General features: G+C 38.2%; 1 protein-coding gene across 4 annotated transcripts in view; it reads right to left on the bottom strand.

Annotated features, from left to right (window-relative positions):
- The window catches only part of RIC1 (RIC1 homolog, RAB6A GEF complex partner 1), a 148,798-nt gene that overhangs the window by 103,879 nt on the left and 28,723 nt on the right, over window positions 1-16,196 (bottom strand). For all 4 annotated transcript variants that reach the window (XR_013967725.1, XM_080819567.1, XM_080819568.1 and 1 more), the window contains exon 2: window positions 11,841-11,948. Coding sequence is in view for 3 of the 4 variants with exons in the window: in XM_080819567.1 (XP_080675693.1) it covers window positions 11,841-11,948 (108 nt within the window). In the remaining variant the exon portion in view is untranslated. The remainder of the gene's footprint in view (window positions 1-11,840; window positions 11,949-16,196) is intronic.

Raw genomic sequence — 16,196 nt, forward strand, 5'->3', positions numbered from 1 at the left:
AAAAAAAAAATCACAATAAATCTTTACCTCTGACTGCTAAGTCATCAAACATCCATGGAACCGGGCAAGTCAGGATCTCCACGCAGCTTCAATTTTTAGCAACTTAAAATGGCCATGGGCATTCAACACCTCCATGTGCACTAGCTGTGTAAGCTGTCCAACTAAGCCTTTTTCTGATTCGCGTGTATTTTTGTCACTATCAGTTAAAACACACCTTAGTGGACTCTAGTTCAGGTTGTACTGATTAGTGTTTTCTCAACTTCTTTAAAATCTTTTCACCTGAAGTTCTCCCATACATGTTATTCACAGGGAGTAATTCTTAGTCATTTCACACTCTACACTGACTATTCAAGTAAAATGAGCAGTACTGTAACATTCCTCAATTCATCAAAAACCAGCTAAACTTACTTTGGTTGTACCTTCATTTTCATTATTGATTTTTATGAGGATATTCTTTAAATATTCTAATTTTTCTATTAATTTCAGTGAGTTGGGAATACTGCGATAAATACTAAGTTGGATAATGCCAACTTTTATTGTATTCTTTTGGCTCTGCTACAGGGTCACTGCATAATTAAGACAATAATTTCTCATCTAATCCAATAATAAATTAATCTATACTCCAATGTATTTTAGAAGCATGACATTCAAAACCTATTTTTCTCTTCTTTTGTCCTTTTGACATTATAGGTCTGCACTAGTAATAAACATTATACAGGATGTCACAGTATGGCAGCGTGTGTGGCACTTGAAACATCTCATCTATAAACGTGTCACTCTAACATGCACTGAGCACAAAAGAGAAGAGATAGAGCACCATGGATGGCTGCTATAGGACTACCTGACTCAGCTACTGCAGCCTGAAAACGGCCAGAGAAGTGCTCTGAATAAATTAGCATTTTTATACTCCAACATTACTTAAGGACAAGGAAATTTAAAATTCATATAATGGAAGATACACCTAGATAACAGCCACATCAGTAAAACTAACTCAGAAAATGACCTGAGGGCACCTGGGTGGCTCAATTAAAGGCCTGAATCTCAATTTTCGCTCAGGTCATGATCTTTGGGTTGTGGGATCAAGCCTCCTGTCAGCTCTGCATTGGGTAGGGAGGCTGCTTAGGATTCTCTCTCTCTCCCTCTCCTTCCTTCCCTTCCCCCCACCACCCACCCAGGCTCATACTCTCTCTCAAAAAAGAAGAGAAGAGAGAAGGGAAGAGAAGGCAAGACAAGACGAGGCTACCTGCACACTGGCAAAACAGACTTTCACGGTTAATCAGACAGAGGACACATGAAAAAGAGCAGGAGGAGCAGAAACTCCACTGGGAACCAAACTCCCGGGAAGACTAAGCACAAATGGGAGGGATACCACAAGCATGGAGAAGGGAGAGCAGCAGACCCCAAACCGTGAACTTCAAGCAGAGAAGAACTGCTCAAGGAAGAAGAGTCCCCAAAACATTTGGTGTGGAAACCAGCAGGCTTAACTCCAGGTACTTTAAAAACCAGCAGACTTAGCTCTGGAAAAGGTGGAGGGCAACAGGAACTGAGTCCCCACCCCTAAAGACCCAGCATAACAAACCAGCTGGAAGAGATTAACAGATAGCACAGAAGTAGCAGTTGGAAAAAAGCCTGGGGTATACACGAAGCATATGTATTTACTAATCTCAGAACACACACCGAAGTGACAGGGATCGTCAGAAGACTTGTCCAAGAACAAAAGAGCTGGTGGGCACCATTTCTCTATCCCCCACCCCAGCTTAGAGAATCTGACACTAATAGTAATCAAGCATAAACACTCATCACTTACCTTGCTAATACCACACCCAGCCCCATCCAACCCACCACAGTGCCTGCCAAGACGTACCCTTCAAACAATCCAGCAGGGACCAGCACCACTCTAAAGTGAGGCCTCCTCTGGAGAGAATGGAATATAAAACCATACACACCAGTGGGATTACAGTCCCGGAAGATGGACTAGGGTAGACATCTGGTTTGACTACAGGTCCTGCCCACAAAGGAAAGCCCCTCAGGGACACACAGGGAGAGTACCCCTTAGTCTGGTAAGACTGCAGACCCAGCAGATGGGCTGAGAACAGCATCTGGTCTGAGAGCAGACACCACCCAACTATAAGCCCATGGCAGCCCAAGAATGGCCCTTTAACAGCACAGGGACCAAACCCTGCCCAGTGTACCCACACAGAAAACTCCTGTGAAATGCCTGCTGGCTCTGGTAAATAGGGAACACTGTGGTACAGGGCACCACAAGGTCTCTTCTTCCTATGGCCACTACTTTGAAGACGAGGAGACACAGATGACTTCCCTAATACAGAGAAACAAACACAGAGAGACAATATGAGGAGACAAAAGAGTATGTCCCAAATGAAAGAACAGGACAAACCCAAAGCAAAAGAGCTACATGGAATGGAAATAAGCCATATGCCTGATAAAGAATTCAAAGTGGATCTCTGTCAAATAAATAAACAAAATCTTAAAAAAAAAAAAAAAAAAAAAAAAAAGAATGCCTGGGTGGCTCAGTGGGTTAAGCCTCTGCCTCCGGCTCAGGTCATGATCCCAAGATCCTGGGATCAAGCCCCGCATCAGGCTCTCTGCTCAGCAGGGAGCCTGCTTCCCTTCCTCTCTCTCTGCCTGCCTCTCTGCCTACTTGTGATCTCTGTCAAATAAATAAATAAAATCTTCAAAAAAAAAGAATTCAAAGTGATGGTCATACAGTACTTAAGGAAAAAAAAATGGAGAATCTCTGCGAGACCTTCAACAAAGGGATAGGAAATACAAAAAAGAGGCAATCAGAAATGAATAATCAATAACTGAAATTAAAAATACCCTAGAGGGCTTACTGGAAAAAAAAATACCCTAGAGGGAATGAATAGTAGATTAGAGGAGGCAGAAGAACCCATAAGTGACCTAGAGTCCAGAATAATGGAAAGCAACACAGCTGAGCAGCAAAAAGTAAAAAGAACAATAAAAAATGAAAATCTGTAAAGGGAAATCAGCAACATCATCAAGCATATTAGCATGCAATTTATAAGGATCCCAGAAAGAGTAGAGATAGAAAAAGGGGCAGAAAATTTATCTAAATAAATAATAGCTGAAAATCTCTCTGGTTTTTCAGCAGAGACTGCTGGCTAGAAGAGAGTGGCATGATATAAGTACTGAAAAGAATAAAATGTGGAACTGTGAATATCTACCCAGAAAGGTTATCATTCAGAACAGGACAAAGTTTCCCAAACAAACAAAAGTTACAGAAGTTCATCACCATTAAGTCAGCTTCACAAGAAATATTAAAGAGAATTTTTTGAGTGAAAAGGCAATAATCAGCAGTAAGAAAATTATGAAATTCCACAGGTAAATACAAACATAAATTAATCACTTAAAAAAAAACCTGTGCAGCAATTAAAGCACAAAATCAGTAATATCAATTATACCCATAAAATTCAGTCATGGAATATACAAATAAAATGATATGAAGTGTGAAATCAAATAAAACATGCACAGAAGTAAAAATTCAGTGCTTTTAGAATGGGTTCAAACTTAACTGTCATCTGCATAAGATGCTATATATGAACCTAATGGTAACCACAAATCAAAAACCTGTAACAGACACACAAAAAAATGAATGAAGGGGTGCCTGAATGGCTCAGTTGGCTAAGTGGCTGCCTTTGGCTCAGGTCATGATCCCAGGGTCCTGGGATCCAACCCCACATTGGGCTCTCTGCTCAGCGGGGAGCCTGCTTCTCCCTCTCTGCCCACTGCTCTGCCTACTTGTGCTCTCTCTCTGTCAAATAAATAAATAAAAATCTTAAAAAAAAAAAGTGAATGGAATAAAAGCATATTGCTAAAGGACATCCAACCATAAGATAAGAGAGCAAGGGAAAAACAGACAATTACAAAAACAACCATTAAACAAGTAACAAATGCCATTAAGTACATATCTAATGATATGTACTTAAATGTACATAATGTAAATGTAATTTACATTTACATGTAAATTAATGTAATGTAAATGGATTAATGTAATGTAAATGTAAATGGATTAATGTTCTAGTCAAAAGATACTGGTTGACTGGATGGATAAAAAAGTAAGGGCCATCTTCATTCTGCCTAACACTTACTTCAGACCTAAAGACACATCAAAGGGAAGGGATGGAAAACATTTACATGCAAAGAGAAATTAAAAGAAAGCTGGGGAACCAATACTAATATCCATTAAAAAAAAAAAATTTAGAATTAAGACTGTGACGAGAAACAAAGGACACTACAAAATGATACAGGAACAATCCAACAGGAGCATGCAACAATTTTAACTATTTATGCACTCAATGTGCTAGCGCCAAAATACATAAATCAACTAGCAGCAGACATAAAGAAAGAAATCAACAGTAATATAGTAACAGCAGAAGACTTTAACACCCCACTTGCATCAACAGACAAGTCACCCAGACAACTGAAAAGGAAACAATGGCTCTGAATAACACACTGGACCACATGGACCTAAAAAAAAATACTCAGGATGTTCTATCCAAACCCAACAGATTACACATTATTTTCATGCACATGTGGTATACTTCCCCAGAACAGATTACACATTAGGGCACAAAATAAATCTCAATAAATTTTAAAAAACACTGAAATCATATCATGCATCTTTTCTGACCATAAGGGAATGAAACTAGAAATCAATCACAAGTAAAAATCTGGAAAGAACAAAAAACAAGGAGAATAAATAACACGCTACTATACATTGAATGGGTCAATGAAGAAATCAAACAAGAAATGAAAACCTACATGGAAACAAGGAAAACTGAAGATAAAGAGCCCCAAATCTTGGGGATGCAGCAAAAGCTATTCTAAGAGGGAAGATTATAGCAACACAACCCTACCTCAAAAAACAAGAGAATCCTTAAACTAACCTTAAAGGTAGAGCAGAGAGGAAAAGAACAAAGAAAACCCAAAGCCAGCAGAAGAAAATAAATAATAAAGACTAGAACAAAAATACATACAGAGACACACATGCACACACACCTGTACAATAGAATAGGTCAATGAAACCAGGAGCTGGTTTGCTGAAAAAATAAACAAAATTGGTAAACCTTTAGCCAGACTCATCAAAACAAGAGAGAGAGAACTCAAGTAACTAATATCAGATGAAGGAGGAGAATTAACATTAGACACCACAGAAATACAAAGGATTTCAGGAGAATATTATAAAAAATTACAGGCCCACAAAGTGAATGACCTGGAAGAAAAGGATACATACCTAGAAACATATTAACCTTCAAAATGAAAGGACAAACTAGAATATTTGAACAGATCAATTACCAGCAAAGAAACTGAACCAGTAATTAAAAAACTCCCAGCAAACAAAAGTCCATAAAGCTTCTCTGGTAAACTCTACCGAACAGTTAGAGTTAATACCTATTCTTTTCAAACTACTCCCCAAAAAACAGAAGAGAAACAAAAGCTTCCAAACATACTCTATGAGGCCAGCATTACCCTGATACAAAAACCAGACAAAGATATTACAAAGAAAGAAAATTACAAACCACTATCTCTGATGAACACAGGTGAAAAATCCACAACAAAGTACTGGCAAACAGAATACAATAGTACATTAAAAAAAAAAAATCATTCACCACAATCAAATGGGTTTTATTCCAGGGAAGCAAAGGTAGTTCAGTATGCTCAAAATCAACGTGATACATCACATTAACAAGACAAAGGATAAAAGTCATATGATCATTTCAATAGATGCAGAGAAAGCATCTGACAAAGCACCACTTCCATCCAGGATAAAAACTCTCAACAAAGAAATTTTAGAGTAAACATACCTCAACATAATAAAGACAAAAATGTCCATTCTCACCATTTTTATTCAACACAGTAGTCAAAGATCTAGCCACACCAATTAGACCAAAAAGAAAAAAATCAAATTAGTAAGGTAAAACTTCCACTATTTGCAGATAACATGATACTACATATAGAAAATCCTCAAGACTCCACCTACCAAAATACTACTAGAACTGATAAACGAATTCAATAAAGTCATGATACTAAATATACAGAAATTTTGTTCATTTCTATACATTAATAATGAAGTAGCAAAAAAAGAAATGTAGAAAATAATCCCATTTACAATTACACTAAAAAGAATAAAATACCTAAGAATAAATTTAACCTAGGTAAAAGACTTAGACTCTGAAAACTATAAAACACTGATGAAAGATATTGAAGGTGACACAAACAAATGGAAAGATATTCCATGCTCCTGGACTGGAAGAACCAATGTTGTTAAAATGTCCATGCTACCTAAAGCAATCTACAGATTTAATGCAATACTTATCAAAGTATTAACAACTTTTTTTCACAGAGCTAGAAAAAAAAAGGGCACAATTTGTATTAAACTGCTAAAGAACCCAAATAGCCAAAGCAACCTTAAAAAAGAGGAACAAAGCTGTAGGTAATCACAATCCCAGACTACAACATATACAATGAAGCTGTTGTAATCAAAACAGCATGGTATTGGCACAAAGACACATAGATCAATATAACAGAATAAAGAGCCCAGAAATAAACCAACAATTACATGGTCAATTCAATTTTTAAAAAGAAGGTAAGAACATACAATGGAGAAAAGACCGTCTCTCTTCAGCAAATAATGCTGGGAAAACTGGACAGCAACGTACAAAAGAATGAAACTGAACCACCTTCTTACACCATACACAATACTAAACCCAGAAAGGATTACAGACCTAAATGTGAGACCTGATCATAAAATCCCTAGAGGAAAACACAGGCAGTAATTCCGTTGAGTTTGGCTGAAGAATCATCTCTCTAGATTGTCTCCTCTGACAAGGCAAACAGAAGCAAACAAACTATAGAGACGAAACCAAAATACAAAGCTTTTTGCACAGGGAAGGAAACCAGCAAAACACAAAGGCCACCTACTGAATGGGATAAGATATTTGCAAATGATGTATCTGATAAGGGATTAGTACCCAAAATATATAAACTTACACAACTCAATAACCAAAAAACCCCCAAATAATCCAATTAAAACTGGGCAGAGGACCTGCACAGACATATTTCCCAAGAAGACATACAGAGGGCCAATAGGCATATGACAAGATGGTCAACATCACTCATCATCAGGGAAGTGCAAATCAAAACCACAAGGAGATACCACCTTATACCTGTCAGAATAGCTAGAACCAAAAACACAAGAGCTCCTACCTCTGAAGTCATTTTATGAACAGTCATGTGCCACCTGAGCCTCCAATAAAAACAAAAACAGACAAAACAAACAAACAAAAACACAAGAAATAACTGTTAGTGAAGACATAGAGAAAAAGGAACCATCATGCACTTTTGGTGGGAATGCCTACTGTTGCAGCTACTGTGGAAAGTATTATGGAGGTTCCTTAAAAAATTAAAAATAGAAATCCCATCTGTTCCAGTAATTCCACTTCTGGGTATTTATCCAAAGAATATGAAAATATTTGGTGAATACCCAAATATTCTTTGGGTAAATATCACTTACTTGAAAAAATATACACACCCCCATGTTTACTGAAGCATTATTTATAACAGACAAATTACGAAACAACCCAAGTATCCATCCCCAGATGAAAGGATAAAGAAGTGAGGTACATATATATGCAATGGAATATTACTCAGCCATAAAAATGACTGAAATCTTGCCATCAACAACAACATGGATGGAACTGGACAGTAGAACGCTAAGTGAAATAAGTTAGAAAAAGACACATACCATATGTTTTCACTCATTTGTAGAATTTAAGAAACAAGGGGAAAAAAAGAACCAGACTCTAAAATACAAGAGAACAAACTGGTGGTTGCAGCAGAAGAGTTGTGTGGGGAGGATGGGTGAAATATATAAAGAGAATTAAAAGTACACTTATTGTGCTTGCTTCGGCAGCACATATACTAAAAGTACACTTATCCTTTTTTTTTTTTTCCCCAAAGATTTTATTTATTTGACAGAGATCACAAGCAGGCAGAGAGGCAGGCAGACAGAGGGGGAAGCAGGCTCCCTGCTGAGCAGAGAGCCTGATGTGGGGCTCGATCCCAGGACCCTGGGATCATGACCTGAGCTGAAGGCAGAGGCTTATTAACCCACTGAGCCACGCAGGCACCCCAAGAGTACACTTATCTTGATGAGCACTGAGAAATGTACAGAACTGAATAATTTTTTTACACCTGAAAATAATTAACACTGTATATTAACTACACTCTAAATTAAAAAACACGTTAAAAAAATCATAATTTTCAGATGTCAAAAATATTTCTCTTTGACTTTTTCTTAATAATTTAAATATGCTGAACTATTTTTAATTCATTATCCTTACAAAAACAGGCAGGAGAGTAGATTGGTAGGTAGCTGGAAGTCTGCAGAACTGAGGAACTACTCAGTATTTTGATAATGTGGACCATTTTCCAATGATTAACCTGGTCAGCACTACATAGCTTAGATTAAAAAAAGGACAGAAAGCAGAGAGGTAAGTTAATGTAGAAGTTAAGAAGACAGGCATACCTCTGAGATGTTGTGGCTTCAGTTTCAGAACAAGTCAGTAAGGCGAATTTCACAATAAACAAATTAGGTATTCCAGCACATATACAAGTTATATTTATACTATACTGTTGATTTTTCGGTATGCAAGAGCATTATGTTTAAAAATATAACGTACGTACCTTAATTAAAAAATACCTCATTGCTAACAAAACGCTATCATCTGAGCTTTCTGCAACTCAAAATCTTTTTGCCGGTGATGGCTGCTGACTGAACAGGGTGGCGGTTGCTGAAGGTCAGGGCGGCTGCGGCCACTTCTTAAAACAACAATGAAGTTTGGTGCATCGACTGACTCTTCCCTTCATGAAACTTGCTGGGCAGCCCGCAGTGCTGTCTCATAGCTTTTACCCACAAAACTTTCAAAACTGTGGGGTCAAACAAATCTCCCAAACCCACCTGCTGCTCTATCCACTAAGCTGATGCGATATTCTAAACCCTTTGTTGTCATTTCAACAGTCTTCGCAGCACCTCCACCGGGGCGTAGATCCCACCTCCACAAACCACTTTCTCTGCTCATTCGTCAGCAGCAACTCTTCACCCATTCAAGCTGTATCCGGAGTCTGCAGCGGGTCCGTCCCATCCTCAGGCTCCACTTCTGATTCTGGCTCTCTCGCTCTCTCCACCACTCCCGCAGTGACCTCCTCCTCTGAAATCCCGAACCCCTCAAAGTCATCCATGAAGACTGGAATCTACTTCTTCCAAATTCCTAGTAACGCTGATATGTTGGTCGCTCCCCATGAATCATGGATGCTCTCCAGAGCATCTAGGACGGTGAATCTTTCCCAGAAGGTTTTCAATTGACCTTGCCCAGGTCCATCCGAGGAATCCCTACATACAGCAGGTAGAGCCCTGCGAAACGTACTTCTTAAGGAAGGAGACTTGAGTAAGAAATAAAACAAAGAAAAACAGAGACAAAGACTCTCAAATACAGAGAACCAACTGGTGGTTGCCAGAGGGGCAGGCAGAGGTGGTTGCCAGAAGGGGAGGGGGGACGGGGGAGCGATCCAGGGAATCAAGAGCACACTTATCCTGATGGGCGCCGAGTAACCACTGCTGAATCATTATACTGCACCCCTGCACACCTGAAACTAGTATAACACTCTGTTATACTCCAATAAAAATAAACATAATTAATTAAAAAAACTTAAAAAGACTCATTTCCAGTTGAAATGACCCCTTGATCCATGGGCTGCAGAACGGATGCTGTGTTAGCAGACATGAAAACAACGTAAATCTCGCTGTCCGACTCCAGCAGAACTCTGGGGCGATCAGGTGCACAGTCGGTGAGTGATGATAATGTGAAAGGAATCTTTTTTCTTTTTTTCCTTAGCGGGTCTCAACAAATGGGCTTAAAACATGCAGTACACCATGCTGTGAACAGATGTCCTGTCGTCTAGGTTCTGCTGTTCCATTCACAGAGCACAGGCAGAGGAGACTTGCCGTGATTCCTAAGGGCCCTAGGATTGGAGAAATGATAAATCAGCACCTGCTGTACGTTAAAAGTCACCCATCGCGCTGGCCCCGACCAGACGATCAGCCTGTCCGTGGAAGCTCTGAAGGCCGCACTGACTCCTCCTGTCTAGCCAGGGAAGTCCTCGATGGCACCTTCTTCCCGTGGGAGGCTCTTGCATCCACCCTGAAAATCTGTTGGTCAGGGCAGCCGCCTTCGGGAACGATCTCCATCTTCCGGATCTTCTGGATCTCCTGGTCACTCGCTGCAGCTCCTACGGCAGCGCGTGCTGCTTCACCTTGCGCTTTCGAGCCACGGACGCGGCCTCCTTCCTTAAACCTCAAGCACGGATCTCTGCTCGTTTCAGGCTTCGCTCCTGCCGCTTCCTCCCCTCTCTCTGCCTGCACAGAACCGGAGAGAGTCAGGGCCTTCCGCTTTGGCTGAGGAGAATGTCGTGGCTGGCTGGACCTCTTATCCACTAAACGTTCTCTGTATCAGCAATAAAGCGGTGTCACTTTCCTATCATTCGTGTGTTCACGGAGGTAGCACTTTTAATTTCCTTCAGGAGCTTTTCCTTCGATTCACAACTTGGCTAACTGGCATCAGAGGCCTCCGCTTTCAACATGCCTTCCTCACTAAGCTTTCTCGTGTCTAGCCTTTGGTTGACAGTGAGAGGCATGCAGCTTCTCCTTCCAGTTGAACACTTACAGGCCACTGTAGGGTTATTAACTGACCTGATTTCCATATAGTTGTTTTTTAGGAGATTGGGAGACCCGCAGAGAAAGACAGGGAAACAGTGCATCAGTAGAACAGTCACAGCACACCCAACACTCATCGATTAAGTTTGCTATCTTTGTGGGCACTGTTTGTGGCACCCTAAAACAATTTCAATAGTAACATCAAAGATCACTGATCACAAATGACTATAACAAATATAACAATAATGAAGTCTTGAAATATTGTGAGAATTATCAAAATTACCAAACCTTCAATTTATAAAATATGCAAAGTGTTCTAGAAGTTACGCCTTTACAGTAAATGGAATCTAAATACCTAATTTAATCACTTCTTTCCAATACACACCAGCTGTGTAACTTTGAATAAAACTTACTTCCTCAGCTTTCAATATAACTTCATATATGATGAAAGACAACAGTGTGGACTTCAAGTGTCAATTTAAAATTTAAATGCAATGATCCACATGTAGTGATTATAATAGTACTTACATACAAGGTGCTCAATAAATATTAAGCATATATGACTGCTATTCAAATTAGGTGATGATAGTCCAAAAAATGACAGTGACAAAACAGAGATGGAAAAGGTAAAATTGACCAGATCTAAGCACATTAATGGAACAGAGAAGAAATGCAGAAATAGATCCAAAGGGATATGAAAATTTAATGTGACAAAAAATATAACTACTACCATTTTTGTGAGACATCCTTAAGGCCTGCCTTAAAACATAAATTTGGAAGCATCCCCATGAGACTAGAGATGAAAGCTTTATGATTTTGGATTAGACTTCAAGGACAAAACAGGAAAATGAAAAGAATAAAGAGAAAAGGATACAGGGCACTATATTAGGGAAGGGAAGAAACAGAAGAATCACAAAAAGATATAATTAAGAAAAGCAATAGAAGAATCAGTACAGCAATTCCTATCACAAAAGATAAATGCTAAGGGGTGGGAAAGACTGAAATGAAGTAATCTAAAATAATCAAATTCAGATGCAATGTTATGATCTCATAAGAAAACACTATTAAAATTTAAAACTCTACTTACTGACACAGCTATCATGGTACTATCTGGCCTCCATTCAGCTTGTTTGTAGGATCCAAACTGAGAAGATGATTTTTCAGGTTCCTTGTAGGTTACAATTAACACACTAGGCTGGAAGGAAAGAGATTTATTTTATTAGTATCCCATAAAAATATATACAAAACAAATTTAAAGTAATTTATCATGGAGTACTCTGAAAATCTTTTAATAATTCTAAATGTGTATAAAAGATAACAACAGACGCCATGACCCCTAATTAACCCAAACAAATCAACTAAAAAGAACCAAAAGGAAAGATGATCTGAAAAGGACTTTATCTATTAAAGTTATTAAATTGATAGCTAGTAACTTTCAAAAACAGAAACAGGCAAGATGGGTTCTCTAGTGAATTCTACCAAACACTGAGGAAGAAATTATACAAATTCTCCACAATCTGTTCCAGAAAACAGAAGCAGAGAGACTACTTCCTAACTCTTTCTGAGGTCAGCATCAGTCAAAAACTAAAACCAGACAAAAACATTACAAAAATATAAAACAGCAGACCAATATCTCTCATAAACATAGCTGTAAAAATTCTCAACAAAACATTAGCAAATCTAATGCAACAATGTTAAAAAGAATTAAATACTACAACCAAGTGGAATTATTCCAGGTATGCAAGGCTGGATCAAAATGCAAAAATGAATGTAATCCATTACACATCAACAGGCTGAAGAAGAAAAACCACATGATCACACCAATACACAAAGAAAAAGAACTTAACAAAATTCAGTACCCACTCGTGATCAAAACTCTTGATAAGCTAAGAATAAGGGGAAATTCTTCAATCTGACAAAGAATATCTACAAAGAACCTGTAACTAACATTATACTCACTATTAAGAAACTAGAAGCTTTTCTGCTAAACTCAAGAACAAGGTAAAGACACTCCCTCTCACCACTCCTTTTCAAAATCACACTGGAAGTCCTTGCTAATATACTAAGAAAAGAAAATAAAAGGTAACAGATTGGGAAGAAGTACAACTTTCTTTGTTTATATATAACACAACTGCCCACACAGAAATCCAAAGGAACCACCAACAAAATAACATGGTGATAACAATTATTAGTAAGGTTACAGGATAATCAAGCACAATATGGCTTGTTCTAGCCTTTGTCCCTTAATTGTAATTTTTCTTTGTTATCATTTCATACAATTAATTTAGCTCTTTGTTCAACTCTACTATTTGCACAGACTAGTTTGGAACTACTAAGTATATTCCTATAGTAGACAAATTTACCAACTAGAATACAGTTTTTATGCTACCCTCTTTTACATTAGCATTTGTAAAGTGTTACATAGGTCATTGCCTTAAAACCTTTCTTTAATCTCTAAAAGCAAAATTCAAAAGTTTCTAAGAAGCTAGCAATAACCCAAATACATTAAAATTGCTAGAAATCAGTTGTTTGTACTTCAAATATCAATTAAAAATTAAAAATCAGTATCTTGGCAGGAGTGACATCAGCAAGATGGGAGAGCAGAAGCTCTGGTCTCTTCTCCCCACCCCCAACAAATACATCAATTCAGGAACAATTCACAGAAAAATTCCCTTTGGTGAGAAATCCAGAATCTAATATCTGAAAGGTACCTGAAGGCTGGATGAACACAAAATCAGACTCACCAAAGCTGCTAGGGAGATATGGGACACCCTTCTGCCAGAAGCCCCACCCCAACACAGGATAAAACCCTCCACCTCCAGCTTCTTCTTGGGAAGGAGAAAAGCCCGCAAGTCCAATGCCCCAACTTTTCTGGGGGTTGCCCAAAAGGAGGGAAGAGGGTCTCTTGCCTTTCATGAGGCATTGATAAGACCTGGCTAATCTAGCCACCAGGGAGATTGTGACAGCAGAAACAGAATTTGGGTAGCAGTTCCCATAGCCGTTCCCCTGACTCAGCACATAGCTAGTGGATGGGGGGTGGAGGGAACAGCTGCCACCATCTCCACAGGGAGAGAAAGAGTTGGATGGATCATAGAACAATCCACCTTTTCTGAAGGACACCTCAGGAAGGGCTTTAGTTCATTTGTTACAGTGCAATGAGGGGATTCAGCATACCCTAGACACTTGGGAGACACAGAAAAAAAAGAAGAAGAAGAAGTGTGTTGGACTAGCATGAAGGGTTGAGTGGTCACCAGAATCTCTGGCCAGACTGACAGCGGGGCAGGGAGGTGTCTTCTAAAATATTAGACCAGTCCATGAAGAGTGGGGCTGTAACTGTTCTGTCTAATGCACAGACACCAAAAGTCAGTCAAGGAAGATGAAGAAATAGGTCAATGTGTTCCAAACAAAGGAAAGAAGATTAATCTCCAGAAACAGACCCAAATGAAACACAGCTCTAAGATTTACCAGAAAGATAATTCAAAATAACCATCATAAAAATGCTGCAGTTGGAAGAACAATGGATGAACAAAGTGAGAATTTCAACAAAAAGAAAGGAAATATACAATAATAACAAACAGAAATCATAAAGCTGAAGAATATAACTTTAATAAGAAATTTAATAGAGAAGTTCAACAGAAGACTAGATCAAGCAGAAGAAAGGATCAGGGAACTCTAAGAAAGGTCACTGGAAATCATTCAATCACAAGACCAGTAAGAAAAAAATGAAAAAGAATACAGAAAGCTTAAGGAACCTATGGGACACCAAAAAGCAGACCAATGTATGCACAGCAGGGAAAGAGAAAGAGTAATGACCTGAAACCTTATTCAAAAAAAGAATGTCTGAAAAATTCCCAAATCTGGGGGACGAAATGGACATACAGATCCAAGAAGCCCAGAGAAACCTAAAAAAGAGAAATTCAAAGAAATACACACTGAGAAAAATTATAATCTAACTGTCAAAAGTAAAAGCAGTGAGTATTTTGAAAGCACAAGAAAAAGGCAACTTGTCATGTACAAAGGAACCTCATAATACAAGAAGTGGGTTTCTCAGCAGAAACCTTACAAGCCAGAAGGGTGTGGGATGAAGAGCTGAAAGAAAAAAGCTGCCAACTAAGAACGGTATATCCAGTAATAGTGTCCTTCAAAAATGAAGGCAAGATAGTCTTTCCTAAACAAACAAAAGTTGAGAGAGTTCATTACCACTAGACTTGCTTACCAGAAACCACATTAGGTTTAAGAACATACATAGGCTGAAAGCAACAAGATGAAAAAGATACTCCATGCAAACAGTAACCAAAGGAGAAGACAGAAGGTTATATCAATCAAAACTGACTTTAAGTCAAAAAGTGTCAAAAAAGGTAAAAGACATTATATGATAAAAAGGTAAATTCACCAGGAAGACCTAACAATTATAAATAATAGACACACTAGTATATTATGTGTAACATCAGAGCATCTAAACAAACAAAGCAAATATGTGCAGAACTGAATAAAGTAGTAAACAGCAGTACAGTAGTAGGGATTTCAATATCCCACTTCTAGTAATGGATAGAACATGGAGACAAAATCTACGAAGAAACTGAAGACTAGAACAACACTACAGATCAAATGAAGCTAACACACATATGCAGAACTTTCTGCAAACAGCAGAACACACATTCTTCTTAAGTGTATATGTAACATTCACCAGGATAGATCACATGTTAGATCACAAAACAAGTCTTAAATTTAAGACTGAAATCAACTATCTTTTCTGATCACAATGGAATGAAACTAAAAATCAACAGGAAAAAAGGGGGGGAGGGAAGGAAAGAGGGAAGGAGAGAGGAAAGGAAAGAAGGAAGGACGGGAGAGAAGGAATGAAGGAAAAAAAAGGAAGGATATGGGGGGGGAGGGAAAGGAAAAAAGAAAGAAAGAGGAAGAAAGAAAACTCACAAATATGTGGAAATTAAATACACCCTTGAACAATAATAAGAGTCAAAGAAGAAATCAGAAAGGAAATTAGAAAATAGCTTGAAACAAATAAAACCTAAAATACAACATACCAAATCTTAAGGGATACAGCAAAAGCAGTACAAAGAAGGGAGTTTAAAAGCAATAAATCTCTACATTAAAACAGAAGATCTAGAATCAAACTAATTTTATATACTTGAAGGAACTAAAAGAAGAAACTAAGTCCAAAATCAATAGAAAGGAAGAAAATTATAAAGAGCAGAAATAAGTGAAATAAAGGATAGTAAAATAATAGGGAAAAAAAGTTTTTTGAAAAGATAATACTGACAAAACTCCAGCTAGACTTACTTAAAAAAAAAAACCACACACACACACTCAAAGAAATATAAAATGAGACATTACAACTGATACCAGAAAAATACAAAGGATCACAAAGATGACTATAAACAACTCTATATCAGCAAACTGGGCAACACTGAAGGAATAAGAA

Source organism: Martes martes (genome assembly GCF_963455335.1).
Source record: "Martes martes genome assembly, chromosome: 12".
Taxonomy (NCBI): domain Eukaryota; kingdom Metazoa; phylum Chordata; class Mammalia; order Carnivora; family Mustelidae; genus Martes; species Martes martes.